Source organism: Rhincodon typus, chromosome 21 (genome assembly GCF_021869965.1).
Source record: "Rhincodon typus isolate 14 chromosome 21, sRhiTyp1.1, whole genome shotgun sequence".
Taxonomy (NCBI): domain Eukaryota; kingdom Metazoa; phylum Chordata; class Chondrichthyes; order Orectolobiformes; family Rhincodontidae; genus Rhincodon; species Rhincodon typus.
Window position 1 is genome coordinate 37,710,386 of NC_063352.1, and position 19,446 is coordinate 37,729,831.

Consider the following 19,446-nt stretch of genomic DNA (forward strand, 5'->3'; position numbering starts at 1 on the left):
TGCAATGAAGGTTTACCAGGCTGATTCCAGGGATGGCGGGTCTGACGTATGAGGAGAGATTGTCTAGGTTAGGATGTTTTTGCTGGAGTTCAGATGAATGAGGGAGGATCTCATTGACACCTATAAAATTCTAACAGGACTGGACAGGCGAGATACAGGGAAGATGTTCCCAGTGGTGGGTGTGGCCAGAACTAGGGGTCACAGTATGATGATTCGGGGCAGACGATTTAGGGCGGAGATGAGGAGACATTTCTTCACCCAGAGAGTGGTGAGCCTGTGGAATTCGTTACCACAGGAAGTAGTTGATGCCAAAACATTGAATGTATTCAAGAGGCGACTGGATATAACACTTGGGATGAATGGAATCAAAGGTTATGGGGAGAAAGCAGGATTAGGCTATCGAGTTGGACGATCAGCCATGATCGTGAAGAATCGTGGAGCAGGCTCAAAGGGCCAAATGGCCGCCTCCTGCTCCTATCTTCGATGTTTCTATTCCTTAGCATTGTAAATGTCAATTTGAACTTTCCTTCATAGGACTGCTGTGCAAGTCATGGTGGAATGTGGTATCTTAAAGGGACCCTGCCTTCTTGACAACTGCAGAATGCCCTGTTCCTACACAATGACTGTCTTTCGGTTCAGGGCAATGAGATGATGAATGAAGGTGGAACGCTGGCATCGCTCCAGAGATGGGATAACAGACAATCGTACCATACAACACTCAAGCCTTTGACCATTCATTGTAACTCAATGAGAGCCTGATGAAGTGATACATCTACCTATGTAGGGAATAAGAGCCTAATTAATGTTTGCAGCTTAGCAAATCTGACCTGGATTTATTGCTTTTAATTCCATGTACAAAATAAAGTTTTGATTGGTTCTCGATATTCATTCTTTGCCTCCAGTCATGAGGAATCATGGAATACAGTTTCATTTCTTCTGTCATTTGAAATCACGTTTAATCCCTGATCTCCTAAATGCACTTGTTTATTACACAGGGCAAGCAAACCAAAGGCTCTGGTTCTGTTCATTAAAAGATCATCTCTAAAAAGCAAAATCTAATCTATTTCATTAATAAAAGCTGTAAACTGGCAATTTCGTAAAATCCTGGCGTGAAAGAGATTCACCTTATCTGTTGAATGTTTTAATTTGGCATTTTGCTGTTTTAATACCAGTGAATTGTACTGAATTCCTTTGGTTCCAAGTTACCTTTTTGTGTGGCATATTAGTGTTTTTTAAAATTATATTCCACATTGAAAGTCATTTTGCAGGTGAGAAGTGTAGCATCTGTTAAGTTGCTGCACAGTCAGAGATGAACTCTGTAAATAAAATGTTTAAACCATGGGGTTGCTATGCCTTTTTATTTGTGAAGTTTTGTAAGTCTAAACTTGTGTATGTACGGAATGTATATTTTCTGCTCTATAGATCTGCCTGGGAAATGTAGAAAAGTTCATGGACTAAGTGTCCATGCTGCTTCTGTTGGAGAGTGCCTGTTTTAATACGTACATTGTTGGTAAATTTCAAAATTTTATTTGCTCCTGTCTGCCACCTCTAAAGTTTGATACCTTTCCTTGAACCCTTTGTTTCTCATAGTTGTTTACTGCAGTCATCCACATTTCCCCTGTTTTTTGTTTGTGATATGTCTTACTGTTGCTGACAAAGACTGGTTGGATTGTGATTAATAACTACATTTTATTATATTCTGACTCTAAATGTAAATCACTTCTGTATGAGGTAAAAGAAGTTTGTTTTGTTTCTGTTCAACTGCCTTTGTTTATTCTACCCCATGTCGTTTTAATGTACCAAAGTGTGTCAGAACTAGGATCATGGTAGAACATATGACCTCTTGAGCCTGTTGCCAATCAATGCTATTGCGGTTGATCTATTACTTCTCATCCTTTCTGATCCCCACCTCCTTTTTGTCAAATATAATGTCAGTTTAGAGAGATGAATGTGCATGATGTTGTGTATCCACTGCTTTCTGGGATATTGAATTCTAAAGATCCTCATCCCTTTTTGTAGTGGGGAGGTCTGTCCCTTAGAAACTGTGACCACTAGTGCTGGTTGCTCTGCCCAGAGGGAGCAACACCACCTACTCCCTCAAACCTAGTAAATGAATGTTACTTGAATGAGATTGTAATCCTCACCGGCATATGAAAATCAAACCTCTTGATTTTCACATAGATTGATACCCCAGCAGGCTTGTGTGTGTGGGGAGAGAGAAAAATTAGCTGATTTTATTTTCTTATTCATAAATGCAAGCTAATAGCAGTAGGCTACTAATCCAGTTTTTTTTGGAATAAAGACAACTATGATCTGAAACTGACAGAGATCAATGTACCTCTATCCAGTGATCTAAACCCACATCCCATACTTTAAATGTTAAAAAAAGGTTCCTTAGTGCTTTATTATATCCTCACTTGTGATTTTACTGATCAGGAAAAAGGTAGATTGATGTGATTGAGACTTCAGTTGCTTGTGGATTAAAGGGCTGATGTGAACAGGGTGCAATATGCACAAAGTACAGAAACAAATATATCTATAAACCCAGATTGTTTTCTTTGCCCTTAGAACTATATATGGATCTGGTAGAGTTCAGATACACAGTTGAACAGGAGTCTTTGTTTCAGTTGCTATCAGGTGATGAATTTTGATTTATTATTCTGTACAGCACAATGTGCTGGAACATGTTTTATGATCAGATGATGATCTCACTATGAAATCAACATGGTTTTATATTGCTTCACAATGACATGTGCAACTTACTATTAAAATATAGACAAACTATTCCCAGTGTTGTAAATTGATGTCTGTGTTGCACTTTGGCTAAGGACATTTCTATAATTGCAAAAATTTGCATTGCTTGGGAAACAATGACTAACCAAGTCAGATAAAGGAGCAGTGATGCTTAAAAGTAGCTGTTTTCAATATTGTGCACTTAACTTTCCAAAATATTACTTTTGACTTGGTCTAGATTAAGGAGGAAAATTAGAAAGTTGAAGTAACTGTAGTCTGATCATTCCCTCCACTTACTATGCTAAGAGCTCTTTCTGCCAGTTGCATGAAAGACTATTCAACAAAATCACAATTACATAATACTCTTCCTTCTAAATACAGGCAGAGGTTTTATCAATGGATAATAGCTAAGGAATGGTGTGGAGTAGGGAAGGAGGACAATTATTTGAAGAGGAAGGGAGCAGTCAATTTTTAATACACTAGGGACAGACAGGGCAATAGGAACTAGAAGGTGGTAGATATCTTTCTAGGAGAGGTCTGAACAGGCTTCTGAATCAATAAGACTATTGATTTGAACTGTTTTGGTAATTTCATACCTTCCTTGTCAATTCCTATAATCACAATTAAAAGGTGGTCTCTCTAACTCCACTGCTTGAGAGGCACTACTGTCATTTCCTTTCCCAGCATCACCCCGAAGTAGTTTGTTAATCTAGAAGTTGAATAAACTAGGAATTGACTATTCCATTGAATGTTTTGGTTTATTACTTAGCTGATGCAGCAGGGTTCCATCAAAGTGATATATTCCATTAACTGCAGCCCAACCCCTTCCCCTCTGCAATAATAATTAATCAGTTCCTTGATTCCATTCACTATTTATTCCAACTTTGAGTTTTGAGTTTTTCCAGGCTTATATAAAATTGGACCAAGGCATAAACAAACCATAAAAGCTGAAAATCAGAAGTTATTTATTATGAACTTCAAATACTGACTTGAACAATTTCAGCAAATGGAGACAATGTTCAATATAAATCAACAATTCCAGAACAATTCTACATTGTCATACGAAACACTGCATTAAACCAACTTTTGAATTTAAATTCTCATTTCTACCAACCACCTATTTCAAGTTTAGACATTGTGAATTCACAAAACAAGTTGTTCGGATTCGATCAACTCCTGTAGTCAGATATGTGACAAAAGGGACAAATCTCAAGAGTACCACAAGTTTAAGTTTCCAATTGGTTCATAAAAAACGCAGCACAAAGTGACTGACAAACATAGGCAGTGTGGCTGGTGTAGCAAGCCATGTATTTAAAAATAAAGCCTTTTGAAAACCATCATAAACTTCTGTAATCATAAAGCACATTCATGTCCGGAAGGATGCAGTGTTCCACAGCTTGCCTCAAATCTATGGTGAGTTGTATATAATTAAATCGACCGAAGCTAAACACCTGAATTTGGTAGCAGTTAAATCCCAAAGTGCTGCTTATGCTGTTTTCCCCTTAGGAAATCAATTACTCCTTGGAACATTTCCAGAATTTCATTTGTCACTTCTCATGGAAAGCCTGGCAGTGTTAGTCAATTCAGCCAAATTCACAAATACCCAGTATCTCAGTCACCTCCTAAGGTACCACTAGCCAATGGTTGACAGTTCTGTTCCCTTCTCTTCCCATTCTTCCACTTGTGTATTTTATCCTTCACTTACCTTCTCACTACTGGTTTCCTGCAAATCCAAAACCCATTTCACTCCTACTTTCCAGCTCAAAACATTAACTCATCAAGCTCAAAAATTAAACGTGGGGTGTCCCCCAAGTACACATCTCATTCCTAGCAGCCTCTCCCATTCACCACTTAAGCACTACACAAATCATTGCATGTCCTCTTATTCCACCTATTTTTTCCTGCAATTGTCCTGTGATCTCCAGTTCTAAAGAAGCATTCATACTTGCAATATTAATAACTCCCCTCTTCATTGATGCTGACGTGCTGAATTTGCAGCATTTTCTCAATTGAGCTTGCCAACCAAACTGCAGCTGCCAACACACACTTCCACCCAGCGTGTTCACATCTGAAATTTTTAAAAAGCAGCCGTGAATATGGTCTGGCTCGTCACCCAATTGTAGCTTAGCCAGCAGGTCATGCAGCAGGCTCCTATTGAACATAAAAAGGATGATTCAACATCAGTAGAAGATCTCTAACTGGTCAACAGATTGGAGAAATGCAAGAACACTCAACTTATCTGGTTACCATCACATCACTGCTGTCTCAGTTCTTTCTGAAATGCTGACTATTATTATGCAATAATAGGCTGTAAAGCACTTTGGAACATCCTGGCTGATGTATATAAAATGCAAGTCCTTCTCAAACTCAGAATGTTAAGTGGACATTTCCAAATGTAACCTCATACATTCCTCAAAAAGGAGGAAACAAAGTCTTGTACCAACCTGACAATAACACTTGAGTGAAGAGAGATTTTGAAATGCCCTGTACACAGTATTACACAATAGGAATGTGCAGCAATATAAAACTGAACTAAAGACAGTTTTGCTCCTACACAATTTTATTCTTTCAAATAAGAGCGAGGTATACGCCAGTATGCTCAGGAAAAAAAAACTCACTAAGCATTATTTCCAACACCATCCCTCTTTCCCCACCTTTGAAGCAAAGCAATTCTTTATATAATAGAGAATAACAGGGGTTAAAGGGAGTCAGTCCACAATGGGACACTATTCCAGGGTACTTCAGTGATTATACTGTGAGTTTTGATATCACCTGGTAGAAAAAGTTATTGGGCCGTGGGTTCAGCACAAACTCAATTCATAGACATGCTCCTGTGAAGGTCACCAGGTAGTGTACAGAGGTTTCCAGCCTGGCATCACCAACCCAGGCCAATGTGGCACTCCCATTGTAAAGAGGCCAATAACACCTGAGACTGATACAAAAACCTCTCTGGCTACGCGGGTCTTGGGATTATTGGAAAATAGCTGCTCCTTCCCCTGCAGTTTATATAAACCATCTATTTCAGTAACTCAAGATTCTTTACATTTAGAAAATGAACAATAATCATACAGACAATCCAAAGGTAGAAATACATTTTGTTTTTTAAAAATGTGGACTTTCTTTGCTTGAGAAAGTCCCACACACACACACAACTTACAAATACATTTATATCAAACAGCTCCTTTTGATTCTTGGATCCTTTCAAGTCCTTCCTCTAATGGGACAGAGAATTGTAAAGGAATATTTGTTTTACAAAATAAGTTACGAGGTTGTCTGGTGGCTTTTCAGTTCCTAATGCTTTATTGCAACTACAGATACAATACTGGTAATTTTTCTATTCCTCTTGCTGTAGTTGAGCTACATTTGGATATTGCAAGGAGACAGATTTGTATTTTGATCGGCTTTCATTGATCTCTTCTTTCGTTTTTTGGATACAACTGAAGATTTCTTTGAACAAAACTTTGTATTCTGGCTGGGAGTTATTGGCAGAGCTGGTCAGTTCCACAGTGGGAAGTTGCTGAGCAGTACAAGTCACTGAATCATTCCTCAAGGGCTCAGCAATGGGAACGCTTTGACCAGCCTTGTCCTGGGAGAGACGCTGAGAGGTTTGCACAGCTTTGTGGTTCAGTGTCTCCCCCTGGGGATGGCACCTGCTCAGCAGCTCATTGTATTTCATCTGCAGGGCAATGTACTGCTCGTCCACCTCGTTCAGAAGGGAGATGCCTCGCTGGCGAACTGCCTCAGCCCTCCTGATACAGGTCTGCTCATGGCCTTTCACCAGATCTTCATCAGAGCTGCTCTTCTGCACGGTCTCACTGGACAGCAATGGAGTCTGCTCAGCCGGCAAGCTCTCTCCATTCACACAAACCTTGATCCCAGAGAATTGCTCAATGCCCAAAGAATCCTTCCCAGAAAACAGGAAGGATTCAGGGAGCAGATTGTCCACCACGCTGACAAAATTAGCCGCCCCTTGACCTCTCTGTCGCAATTCCATCACTTTGTTCTCCAGCTCTTGGATACTTTGTTTGTACTCATCCAAACTGGAGAGGCTTCTCTCCAGCTCACCGTTCTCCTTCAGCAACAGAGAATATTCCTGCTCCACACACTCTCTCCTCTGTCTCTCCAGGGTCAGCTGAGCCTGCAGCATCCTCATATTCTTCTTTAGTTTCTCATTCTCGTCCTCCAGCGGATGAATGTGCGTTTCATCAGACGTGATCTCGGCAGCAAACAAGTGGTCGTACACAAAGTACCTGTTAGAGAAAAGAAAACAGTAAATCAGCAGCACAACATTCCAAAAAAGTCAGTCAACTTTCAACAGTTTGTGTTGATACTCCCCATGTGACAGAGAGATGGAATATCAGTAACAGGAACTGCAAACAGGCATTGAGCCCCAAGCCCAATCCACCATTCAATGCCATCCTGGCTGATCTACCACCTTAGCTCCTCAATGTTCATACATTATCCCCATAATCGCAACTTTCCCTATTTCCAAAAAGTCATGGACTTCAATCTTATGTGAATCTGAACATTCAGGGTGGAGACATTCCTAAGATTCCTAACTCCAAGTGACAACATTTCTCCTCATTACTGTGCCAAAGGGTTAACCCTTTATCTTGGAGATTACAAACTCCATTGCTAGGCTCTCTAGCCAAGAGTAACAGCTGCTAATATCTATTGCGTAAATCAAAGAGAAGTCCCAGAGACAGGGTAGTTACGTAGACTCAGGGAATATCAGCTCTGGCTCAGTAGATAGCAGTCAGCCCAGAGACAGAAACTTGGAGTTCAAGGGGTGCACAATGCAGGCAAACTAAACATTCAAACAAGACAGTGAATAGAAAATACCAGATCCTGTATAATCACCCAAACACACTCACTCTAATGTCTAAATCAGATGTTCCAAAATTCCGGTATGTGTTACGGGATTGCAATGGAAATTTTTCATTTGTCAGGAATAAAATCAGAGCCCTGGTGTCATCTCTCCATCATATACACTTGTATTAAAAAAAAAATTACATCATTGGGCAAAAATTAGCAGGTTAACTAGCTAGTATTGGAGGTTAAAGTCTGACCTCTCCCATCATGTCATTAGCAGCACACTGGCTAATTAGAAAAGTTACTAAGTCAACAACTTCCTCCCAACCCTGCCCCAAGTTTGCCTTTTCTGCTAACAGTATTTTTATTATTGAATTTTAATTCAAAATAACTTGGAAGTAGACAGACATTAAATTGTGGGTACTGAATGCAATCTCAAAGACTAATGTAGGATATACAATTATGTTTAGTTTTTAAACCCCACTGCAGAAATGCCAATAATTAGCAGAACATCACCTAAACATGTATTAAAATCCATTAAAAACACCCTCCTTTTCCTCACTTTCAGAACAGAGTAACTCACAAACTGTTCCTTCAATTGTAACATGACATAGCTCATCAATACCAGCAATCTTGTTGTCATTGCATAAATCATCTCTGCTGTCCAATCCAGTGCACTGGAGGTTTTTGACCCCACCGCCCAGTTGAGACAGGGAATTTACTGCAGCATGGTGCATAGTAAACTAGCACAGGTACTAAAAGAATAACACAGAGCAAGGGCCGGGCAGGTAGAGCAGCAGCTGTAGTGGCGGTGCCAGCTCTCCCTTTGTGGTCTGATCAGTAACCCCTGCCCCTCAACCCTGAGGAAGGCTGGACTGGGTGTACAACCAGCTGTGATGGCAAGGGAGGATAGGGTGTTCGAGAGAGACAGAAAGAGAGCCACACAGGTCAGAATCTCTAGACTGGATATCCCACATTCCTTGAATAATTTGACCACACATTCTCCTTCCTGATCTCCTCCCAGGTCTTAATGACCAATTCACTCTGCACTGCTAACTTTCAGCCCTAACCCTAACCCACGAGACATGAAGGTTACCTTAAGTCTACTCTGGGCATCTACTTTAGGTCAAGCAAGAGAGGTTGGATGACTGGGCAAATTGTTTTGACTTTATTGATGATGTTTTGGAAAATGTTTTTAGAAAAGTATTGCAGGAAAAAATATTTGGATTTCAAAATTCTCCTCATCCTGGATAATGCACCAAGGCATCCTCCCACCATTGATGTTTTCAGAAACCTCACCAAAGTGTTATTTCTACCCCCAAACACAACCTCTCCCTTTCAACCCATGGACCAAGGTGCAATAGCAGCTTTTAAAGCTTATTATTTAAGGCGCACATTTAAGAGGCTGACTGCAGCCACTGAGGGGGATAAGGACAGTTCTGGAAGAGCTTTAACATCAAGAACGCAGTTGACATTATCGTGGAGGTCTGGGGTGATGTCAGTAAGGACTGCTTGCATGCAGTTTGATGGAAGCTTCTTCCAGATTTTTTTCAAGATTTTAAAGGCTTTGATCCACCAGAGGAGCTCCCAAGAATCAAAGGGTCACCGGACCCGAAATGTTAACTCTCAATATTTCTTCAGAGGCTGTCAGACCTGCTGAGCTTCCAGCAACTTCTGTTTTTGTTCCTGATTTACAGCATCCGCAGTTCTTTCGGTTTTTATTTTGATCAAGTTTTAGTAGCTGGTGCAAGGGTAACATTTGACCCAGGAATTCAGGGAAATCTCTGCCATTCTTTAAGATTGTCACCATGGAGTAATTTACATTTATTGGGAGGTCAGTCAGGGCCTCAATTCAACAAGATCAGACAGTGCAGCACTCCTTTATTGTAGTGAGAGTGCCAGCCTGGATTACAAGTGCAAATCTCTGCAGAGAGAATAGAACCCAAGGGCTTTCTGATTCAGAGCTGAGAGCAGCACTCACCTGAGCCACGACAAATCCTCAATCTCAAGGAGCACTGTACATTTCAGCTGGAGAAGGACAAACATGCAGACGCTGAGAAAATGTTTCAGTTTTAATAGAAGAACACTGTGGTGGCACTTATGAGAAAATGTTTCAGTTTTAATAGAAGAACACTGATGGTGGGACTTACTTTCTAAGATCATATAACTCTTTCAGACACGGAAGGCTATGCATCGTCCTCTTTTGGTCAGTTCCCTCTTGTCGTGAACTGTCCTTCAGCTCCTCCAATTGTCTCTGGAGCTCATCAACATGAGACTGTAGACTCTCGATCGTCTCTGCTAAGCTACCAAAAACAATCAGACAAATCCATTTAAAAAACTGTTGTAGAGAGCTGCAGCAGAGGTCATAGTGACAAGTAATCGATCAGTCTGACAAACATACTAGCAACTTGGAGACCTTAGGTGAAGAGGATTGCGATTTCAGCAGATTTACAATTTAGATTTATGTGATGATTGAGTTGGATTCAATAGAAGTCTAAAAATTGACCCAATTATTAGGTAAAAATCCCAAGATGCTCATGGAGATTTAGGGGACACTATCAAGTTGGAGAGTTTATACTAGGCAAGGGTGTCAAGAGACTTTGAACACAATTTAAAAAAAAGTGTTCTATCTGCACTCACATCAGGTTCCTTCAATCTACCATTGCTATCCAATTCCTAAACTCTGGAATTTCTTCCCCAGAGTTCTGACCATCCAAGTTGTCTACCTCCCTTATTTTACTTTCAATCCTAACGGTCCCTCCATGTTAATTCTCACTATTAAATAGTGGCTGGCTATCAGAGTTTCACATCACCTGTAGAAATTAGTAACATTTGAAATCAAAGTTGAAACAAGTTAAACAGCATATATACAGGCATGCACACATACTGATCTAATCAAAATAACCATGTAGAACCCACCCCACTCAACACATTCTGACTCATTCTAGATAGACTAATATCACGCACAGTCTCGTACACTCTCTGCTTTCAATACCATCTTTAATTTAATATTGAACAATGACTTTACTAATGAGGCAGAAACACCAGGTGTGGCAACACAGCCAACATGACAGTCAATAAAGATCATTTAGCAAGTTTAGTAACATCACACTGTCTGCCCTAAATTCAAATCTTCATTTATCCTGTGATTGCATGTTGTCTAGCAATTTCTTAATCAAGACCCGGTCTAGTTAACATAGCAAGAGCATCAGTTGAACACTTTTATTGTATACTGGATGGTGTTACTTAAGAAAAATCCTACAAAGCCACCTTATGGACAAGCATGCAGTTCCATTTGTGACTGTTGACATAGCAATACTGAATGGGAAATGTTGCTGTGGTCATTTTCATTCATAAAACGTTAACTCAAAATGTCTAACCTTAGAAAAACAAGATTTTTAATGGTCAAGATATTTTAGGTCCAAAATATTTCATTACCTCATAATCTTATTTTGTGATGCCTTGCTTTCCATTACAAGTTTCTGATTGGTCACCTCCAACTCTCGAGCAGTCACATCAAGTTGCTCATAAACTTTAGCATGTTGCTCATTCATCTGACGGAGGAGTTCGATCTGTTTTGTTAAATACTGAAAGACAAACTGAACTCAGTTAGCAGTGAAGGGTTACACTAGGATTCACACTCTGCAGATGTTTATCCACTCATTACGAGAAGTCTCAGCAAGGCATGAAGGAACAATACAGACCTTTCAAAAAAAAACAAACAAACAAACAAATCAAGTGACTGCCACGTGCAAGGATTTATCATCTTGGCACCCCACCAACCCCATCACTAGAAAGATTCAGGTTTCTGAGAGTTAATACAGTCAGGCAAGACAGAGGAACAGGTGGTGGTGGTGGTTGGGGGGGTGTGGATACAGTTGGGGTGCAGGGAAGAGGAAAACACTTGAAATTAACAGCAATTTTCATGACTGCTAGATGACTCAAAGCACTTTACAAATCAATGACATACTTGAAGTGCAGTCACTGCTGTAATAGGAAACGTGGCAGCATGTTCCTGCAAACAGCAATGTGATAATGAATCGGATTGGTGTGTGAGATGTTGATTTGTCAGCTATTTCATCAATTCTAACCCCTCCCGGTACCAGGGAGAACGCTACTTCTCTTCAAAATAGTATCGTGCATCATTTACATCTGTCCAAGGAGGGAAACAGGACCTCATTATTTCTCCTTTACAGATGCTGCCAGACCTGCTGAGCTTTTCCAGCAACTTTGTTTTGGTTTCCTCAATGTATTTCATCGGAGATAGTACCTCAGAGCAGCACTCCCTGGATACTGCCCCAGTGTGTTGGCCTTGATCATTGTGCTCAAATCCTGGAGTTAGGCTTCAACTCCGTACCTCGTGAAGAAGTGGGGAAGCGTGCTAGGAACTGAGCAATGACTGGGGAAAAATAAAAAGGAGGAAAATAGTATTTCAGCCAGGACACCCATTTCATCAAAAAAAAAACTGAAAGAACTGCAGATGCTGGAAATCAAAGTAAAATAGAAATTGTTGGAAAAAAAATCAGCAGATGTGGCAGCATCCGTGGGGAGAAATCAGAGTTAATGTTTCGGGTCCAGAGACCAGAAACGTTAACTGATTTCTCCCCACAGGTACTGCCAGACCTGCTGAGCTTTTCCAGATATTTCATCAATCCCCACCTGCAGTAGCTCCTGGTGGGAAAACATGCTGTCAAAAATTTATACTGCCCAGGCTGCCTCAGAGAATGATCACCCATTCAGACCCCTTCAAGTAAAATCTTCAAGAGAGGACAAGAAACATTCACTCCTGCAAATTGCAATCCATTTTGCTGCTGGTTAACAAACGAATGGACTAAGAATCAAATCTCATCTATTCATTTTAAAAAAAATAAACAACACCTTCAGTTTCTGGTCCCTCAACACCAAACCTTTGGTATCTCCAGCAATCATTTAACCTGATTCTCTTGTGATTGTTGTAATCGTGGCAGATAGGCAGCATTGTACACAGTGTAGATGATAGCATAAAGTTGCAAAGGGATATTGACAGAGTAAATGAATGGACAAAACTGTGGCAGATGCACTTCAAAGCAAGTGAGAGATTATTCATAAATGGCTGAACAGGCTTAACAGGCTGAATGGCCTACTGCTGTTCCTAATTTCTCCCAATGGTCTTCATCAAGGCAAATGAGTAGAAAAGAGGAGAGTGAGGGAAAGAGAGAAAATGTGGGGAAAAGAAAAAAGGAAAGATGTTTTCAAAGTTTAAAAAAAAAAGTCCAGCGTAAAGCCCAATTCTGAGGAGAGAAAGGAGAAAGGTGGGAATGGTATTGCAATGAAAATTTGTGATATGAGGAATTCTGGCAGGTAATGCTGCAAATCCTTTTCTTTCAGAGGAGATTTGCTGAAATTGCTTTTATTCTGCTATAGGACAAACACTCCCTGTGTAGCAATACAACACAAGATTCAGATCTCGTTAACTCCTGTAGTACCAAGACAGAAAGCAGCCAAATATGAAAACAGGAATAATTGAAAGTGGCAGAAATGTGAGCTAAGAGAAAAAAAAAAAAATCACACAGACCTGCAGACCCAGTCTTGTCTCTTTACTGGTACCAACTGACCCACAGTGCATTTCCTGGTTTCTTTTAAAAGCTTAGCATTCACGGGTCATTTAACTGGAGGTAGATTTATCGGTTATGAGCTTTTTGATTTGCTGTAGCAGGATCTGAGCAGACAAGATGAAACCTCTTGAGACTACAAGCTACAAACTCCTCTGAAGGGCAAAACTCAACTCGTACCAAGCCATACTACATCAGGACAGATCACTTTTCACCTAATGTTTTGACAGTAAGTTTATTTCCAGCATAAAACATTTTATATAAACTCAAGTCCCATTATACTTCAGTGATATTATCAAAAAATCTGACACTGAACCATGAAGATTAGGGACATGTGACCAGTGTTTGGTTAAGGTCTAATCATCCAACTGATTCTGTGATGACCTTGTAACTAACAGAAGAGAAAGTTGTGTTTGTGAAGCTGTCAGTTGGGTTTGCGATTGGAGTGTTGAACTAGACAGCAACAAAAGTCCAGGTTTCTTCAGAAGTACAGCAGCTGCACATTACATCACTGGTGGATTCAGACACTGTAATCCAAGCAACATCCACCCAAATCCCAAACAGGAAGCAGTCATCAGGATTGTTTCTGGCTCCTATTCCTCATTACACCACACACACACTTGACAGTCTACAGACATTCCAGCCCTGCACATCATTCGACAGCACGGAAGGAAGGGTTATTGCATCATGTTCAGTGGTTGACTGAACATTTTATTTTCCTTCTCTCTCTCCCTCCCTCCCTTTCCACCCCACCCTGCAGTCATATAATCTATCCACAATGTCATCGAGTATATTTATCCTTCAAAAATCAACATCAATACAAAAACAAACCAGGAATGGTAGCACAGCTGTAACGTTACTGGACTGGCAATCCAGAAGGCTGTGTACTGCTCCAAGGACAGGAGTTCAAATCCCACAACACCAACTGGAAGTCAAGGGAATTTAAAAGTTTTATAAAATGGCTCGTCTCATTAACAATGGCCATGAAACTACCATCTTAAAAAGAGTCACCAAAACTCACCATATGGGGAGGAATTCATAGCAACTTGTGCAGTCTGGCTTACAACCCTCAACAATTCTGTTTACTCCGAAGTGCCCTCCAAAATGGCGAAGCAAACCACTTTGGTTTTTTTATTTGGATTAAAAATTCAGTGGGTGTACAGCTGCAACGGCTCATGAATGTGCTCACTGCTACCTTCGAGAGCAATATGTTTAATTTTTAATAATTCATTGTCACTGCACACTCTGGATAACAAAACTAAAAGCCAAAAATTTCTGTTTAAATTCTCTAGTTGCAGTCATTAAAAGAATAAAGAAAAATTTTTAAAAAGGCCAGAACCATCCAGAAATTCAGTTTGCTATTACTAGCGGGTGGCATTGTAGTCTCTGAATCAGAAGGTACAAGGTCAAGTCCCACTCCAGGACTTAGACTCACAAACCAGAGCTGACACACACCTATGCAGTGCTAAGAGATTACCCCATTGTCAGGGGTGTTATATTCCAGATGGCATGTTAAACAGACCCCTGTCCACCCTCACAGGTGGACGTTAAAGATCCCACAGCACTATTCAATGATGAGTAGGCCGTCGTGGCCGATATTTATTCCTCACCCGACGTCACTCCTTGCTGTTTGAGAGCACTCGCTGTGCATGTAGTTAAAACCATGACTACACTTTGAAGTGCTTCAGGACATCCAGCAGCCATGGAAGGCGCTACATAAATGCAAGTTCTTTCTTTCCATTTGTACCAATCATGTCACCCAACTGGTTTTACTGCAAATTTCAGAGATCACAACAAACACCTCATTTCAGAGCAGAAAGAAAACATCTTCAACATGGGACAGCAGAGATAGGAGTGGGTGCCACCCCACAGCAGCCCTGTACAAAGACTCAGTTCAGTGCCAGCACTTTACAACAGAACTGAAGATGTCAGTCACTGGATCCACCCAAAGCCTTGTGCGATTGTGCAGCCTGTGATCCCAATGCTGATAACAGGGTGAAAGCCAGCAACCATAACAAAGAGGGCTTGGGGAGGGGAGGGGAAGGGAGGCCGTGGTGGTGGTGGTGGTGGTGGAGAAAGGACAAAGCAGGAGGCAGAGTACATACAGGGCCAGCAAATTCCAGGCTATTGGTCACAGAGTAGAAGATTTTGTTTAAATCATGCTATTAAGTAGCACAAATTCTTTGTAGCTTCTCAGCATTCACTAATGCCAGCGAGATGCCTCACTCAGTGCAGAAAGAGAAACAAAATATCATAGGGTTTTGGTTTATCTGTAAATTCTAGCATTACTAAGGTCTGGTTCCTTCCTGCAATTCTTAGTGCCTGCGCCTCTAAACAGCAAGAATCCACTCAGTAAGGAAATGAAACTGTGGCAAAACGGAGACCAAAATTTTCCCATTTCCCTTAGTCCCCTCCTACAGAGAGAAAGGCAGATGTTCAGAAATTATACTGGTCCAATCCTTGGCTCCCCATGACTCCACTCAAGAATTTCATGATGCTGTCAGACACCTTTGATTGATTTTTGCTAAGCAAGGGTATTAGGGATAGCAGCTCAGACAAAGATATAAATCAGCCATGATTTATTTGAGCAGAACAGTCTGAAGGGGGCTGAATAAGGTCATCCAGTTTGAGAGTTTCTTTATCAGTGCCACACAACCAGTACGTTACATCAACATTTGGGCACCTGGTTGAAGGAATGGGGCAATGGGCTTGTTATAAACTGCCTGATAACTACTCAAATACCTGCCAGAGTGTGCGTGCACACAGGCTGGCACTTAGCTGTATTTTCCATCTCAAGAGGGTAGCCTGCCAATCTAGTGGAAATGGGTAACAGTTTTGCCAATAATATATTTGCAATATAGGCCACACCAGAGGTTATTGAAGTACTTGATCAGACTTTGTTCTGAAAATCCACCTACGTAGCAAAGGTCTGTTTGATAAGAACATTATAAGATAGCAGAAGTGCAAAGGCTAAAAGATCTTACATGTTATACACTCAGATAAGGGAACATGTAAAGTTGATTTCATAGCAGACTTCTGATCTGTGCCAAATACAGCACTCACTGATTCTCATCTTGATGTTTCGAAAACAAAATGAAGTTACAGGCTCCACTTCTCACCTCAATCTCTTGGAGCTGCTCCTGATTGGTCCCATACATTTGCTGAAGGGCTTCCTCCAATTCTGTATTGCGTTCCAACAACGTTTTCCCCAACTCAGCTGCCAGGTGTAGGTCTGAAAATGAATAAAAATAAATGAACAAGTGTTATCACTAATACAGGGGAAGGAGGCCATTTCAGCTCCTTATACTTCAACCGCAGACATTTACTCTACTTCCTCTCAGCCCCCAACAGTTCATTTAAGTTCGTGATGTCAAGGTCTTACCTTTCATAATAAGCTGGGTGCAGAATTTCTTCAGTGTGATCTGTAATAATATTTTTCTTGATTTGAACATTTGCTCATGATCCACTATCACTCAATTTTAAACCTTGTTTCTAGATTCATAATTTCTTTAGGGCTTAAGTGACAAACACACGCTGGGTTTGGGAAAAGAGAAAAGGAGGGGTGAATAGGTCACCTTGAAAGCTTTTCAGTACTAATTGTGCCTCTATTTCCCTTTGTCTCAAATCTCCAAATTATTCAGAAACCAGCCCCCAACTCTACATCCACTCTTCACTTGCCATTTGCTACCTTAGAGATCACATTTCTCCAAAACTTGAAAGTCCACATTGTACAAGATCTCACTTTAACTTGGTTTGATGATTACTGCTGAGAAAACAATTATTCAATCAAAGACAAGGTTACATCAACAATTTGCCCTTTTTTTACACATACTCTCAGAGTAGACAAATCCAAGGATTAACACTGTTTGTCACTATATGAGCATTTTATAACCACAATCCGACACAATAAGTCAGCAGTAGTAAACACAACGCAAACCACTTTTCAGCTTGACTTCAGCATCACCTTAAGGTACCAATACAACCTTCAGTGGAAATTGAGACCATGTCAAATGTAGCAATCAGACAGGAAGCGTCATCTCCGGGGGGCACCAACTGGCCTTGCTAACAATGGTCTCAGATAGACAACCTACAGCTAAAGATATTTTTCCTTCAAATTATCAATGGCGTCGGCTATGGCTCAGTGAGTAGCACTTTTGCCCAAGTCAGAGGTTGAAGCCCCTCTCCAATGACTTGAACCTAATCAGTGCTGTACAAAAGGGAATGCTCACTATCACTGGTCCTGACTTTTGGGTGAGACAATAAACCAAAGCGCCTTTCTCCCTCTCTCAGGCAGATGGGAAAGAGATTGGATAGAATTATTCAACGAAAAGCAGGTTAAGATGGTTATCCCTCAACCAACACCACTAAAAGGAAATCAAGATGACTTAATCATACGTTGAGGTGTTGCTGGAGACTTATGCTGTATGTAGATTCCCTACAACTTCAAAACTACATCATTGGTTGCTTAAAAACTGTGAGCTAGTTCATGAAAGGCACTACATAAATGCAATTTTGTTTCCTTTCAATGGTATATTTAAACCACAAACGTGTAAAGCATGCGACAGAAGCAGTCAGGATTGGCAAAAATATTGACTTCAACAGCATAGGACAGAGAATCCAATAACTGCAGCACTGAAGGCAGACAATCAGGTCACTAGAGAAAGGTTATTCATTGGTAAAAGGGCAAAACAAAAACAAAAATACCGGAAGCCTGAAAGAGAAACAGAAAATACTGGAAACGCCATACAGCATCTGTGGAGAAACAGCAAAATGCGAACTTTAACTCTCATTTCTCTGATGTTGTCTGACATGGGGAGTGTTTCAAACATTGTTCAGTAACAGCACACAAACAGAATTAAGTTAAATGCAGGGTAAATTACAACTCCCAGTCTCTTACAACATTACTCCACATCCATTTCACTTGAATTTTAACCAGTGCTTTTGGCTGATCTAAGATACAAAGATAGAATCAGGGACTGTTGATCCTGCCTGCTGACTCAACCAGATTACCACCTAAAAATCATTTTCTTGAGGGTTTGTAAACTACTGTATCAGGATCACCATAAATAAAAGGAAACAAATGTGGCCTGACTTTGTGCAGCCAGTTTAACCCCACCCCGCAAAACAAAATTCTATATTCCTCTATTTTGGTCACATGTTGCCAGTTTTTCAATAGCTTTTTAATTGCTTTGCCTGATTGCTGCTTGGACGTCTACAGTGAAGAGTCCTGGGTTTCCTTTAGACCGTGGAGTCTCCTGATTTAATCTCATTTCATTGTCTGATTCAATAGGAGGATGCAACAAAGAAAATGGGAACCCATGTTGATAATACTGCTGAGTGCTTCAAAGAGCATCTTTTTCCTATTATTCAGCAGATTTTAATGCTGTGCCCTAGTTGGAACTGAAGCTGTCCTTCCAATTCCAATCTCTCAAAAGTCTGTTATAATGTCTTTAAATGAGTTTCTGTATGTGCTCTAGAGCCAGTAATAAATACATTTGTTTCCATATTGTCTCTCTGAGACACTGGGGAAGCAAGTTAGGCAAATGTCAGCCTGGGACCACTCCTACTGATGGGCTGCCCCTACCCCACAGCTTGTCCATATGAGGACCTCCTCAATTTCGGACCAGCCTGGTGGACTAATCCCCATCAGCCAAGTTCATTTTTAATGACAAACCATGTCACGGGGAGTTCTGAGTAGGGGGTCTAAAGTCACAATCTTCGGATGGATGGACGGAAGGACAAAATCAATTAAACGGAAGGACACAGCCTGAGCAACAGATTATGAGCAGTGGACACATCCAGGGATGCCCTTCGCTGTTAATACTATATTATTCCCAAGGCGCATGTAGATATTACAGCATGAAACATATTTAAATCGTTGTAAGAGCACCTCTTCCAAGTATCAAATGTCTCCATTCGAAATATCCCAAAGAGGCAGATTCAGATTTGTGTAGCGGCTTGTTTTAGCATTGTCAAAACACTAGTGATAAACCGGTCTAAACATTGTAGGATTGTAGCCCTCCGCTCCCTCCGCTCCAATCCCAACCTCACCATAAAACCTGCGGACAAGGGAGGTGCAGTTGTAGTATGGCGCACTGACCTCTACATCGCCGAGGCCGGACGCCAACTCTCCGACACCTCCTCCTACCGCCCCCTTGATCATGACCCCACCCCTGAGCACCAAACCATCATCTCGCAAACCATCCACAACCTCATCACCTCAGGTGACCTCCCACCCACGGCCTCCAACCTCATCGTTCCCCAACCTCGCACTGCCCGCTTCTATCTCCTTCCCAAAATCCACAAACCT

General features: G+C 40.9%; 2 protein-coding genes across 6 annotated transcripts in view; one reads left to right on the top strand and one right to left on the bottom strand.

The window, feature by feature from the left end:
• The window catches only part of polr3e (polymerase (RNA) III (DNA directed) polypeptide E), a 57,586-nt gene extending 54,109 nt beyond the window's left edge, over positions 1-3,477 (top strand). For all 5 annotated transcript variants that reach the window (XM_048609454.1, XM_048609452.1, XM_048609453.1 and 2 more), the window contains one exon: positions 535-3,477. In XM_048609454.1, coding sequence (XP_048465411.1) covers positions 535-591 — 57 coding nt within the window. In that variant the 3' untranslated portion in view covers positions 592-3,477. The remainder of the gene's footprint in view (positions 1-534) is intronic.
• A 139-nt stretch (positions 3,478-3,616) lies between these two features.
• The window catches only part of cdr2a (cerebellar degeneration-related protein 2a), an 18,015-nt gene continuing 2,185 nt past the window's right edge, over positions 3,617-19,446 (bottom strand). The window contains exons 2-5 of the mRNA XM_020518025.2: positions 16,256-16,368; positions 10,984-11,132; positions 9,696-9,848; positions 3,617-6,983 (exon numbers count right to left, since the gene is read on the bottom strand). Coding sequence (XP_020373614.2) covers positions 6,068-6,983; positions 9,696-9,848; positions 10,984-11,132; positions 16,256-16,368 — 1,331 coding nt within the window. The 3' untranslated portion in view covers positions 3,617-6,067. The remainder of the gene's footprint in view (positions 6,984-9,695; positions 9,849-10,983; positions 11,133-16,255; positions 16,369-19,446) is intronic.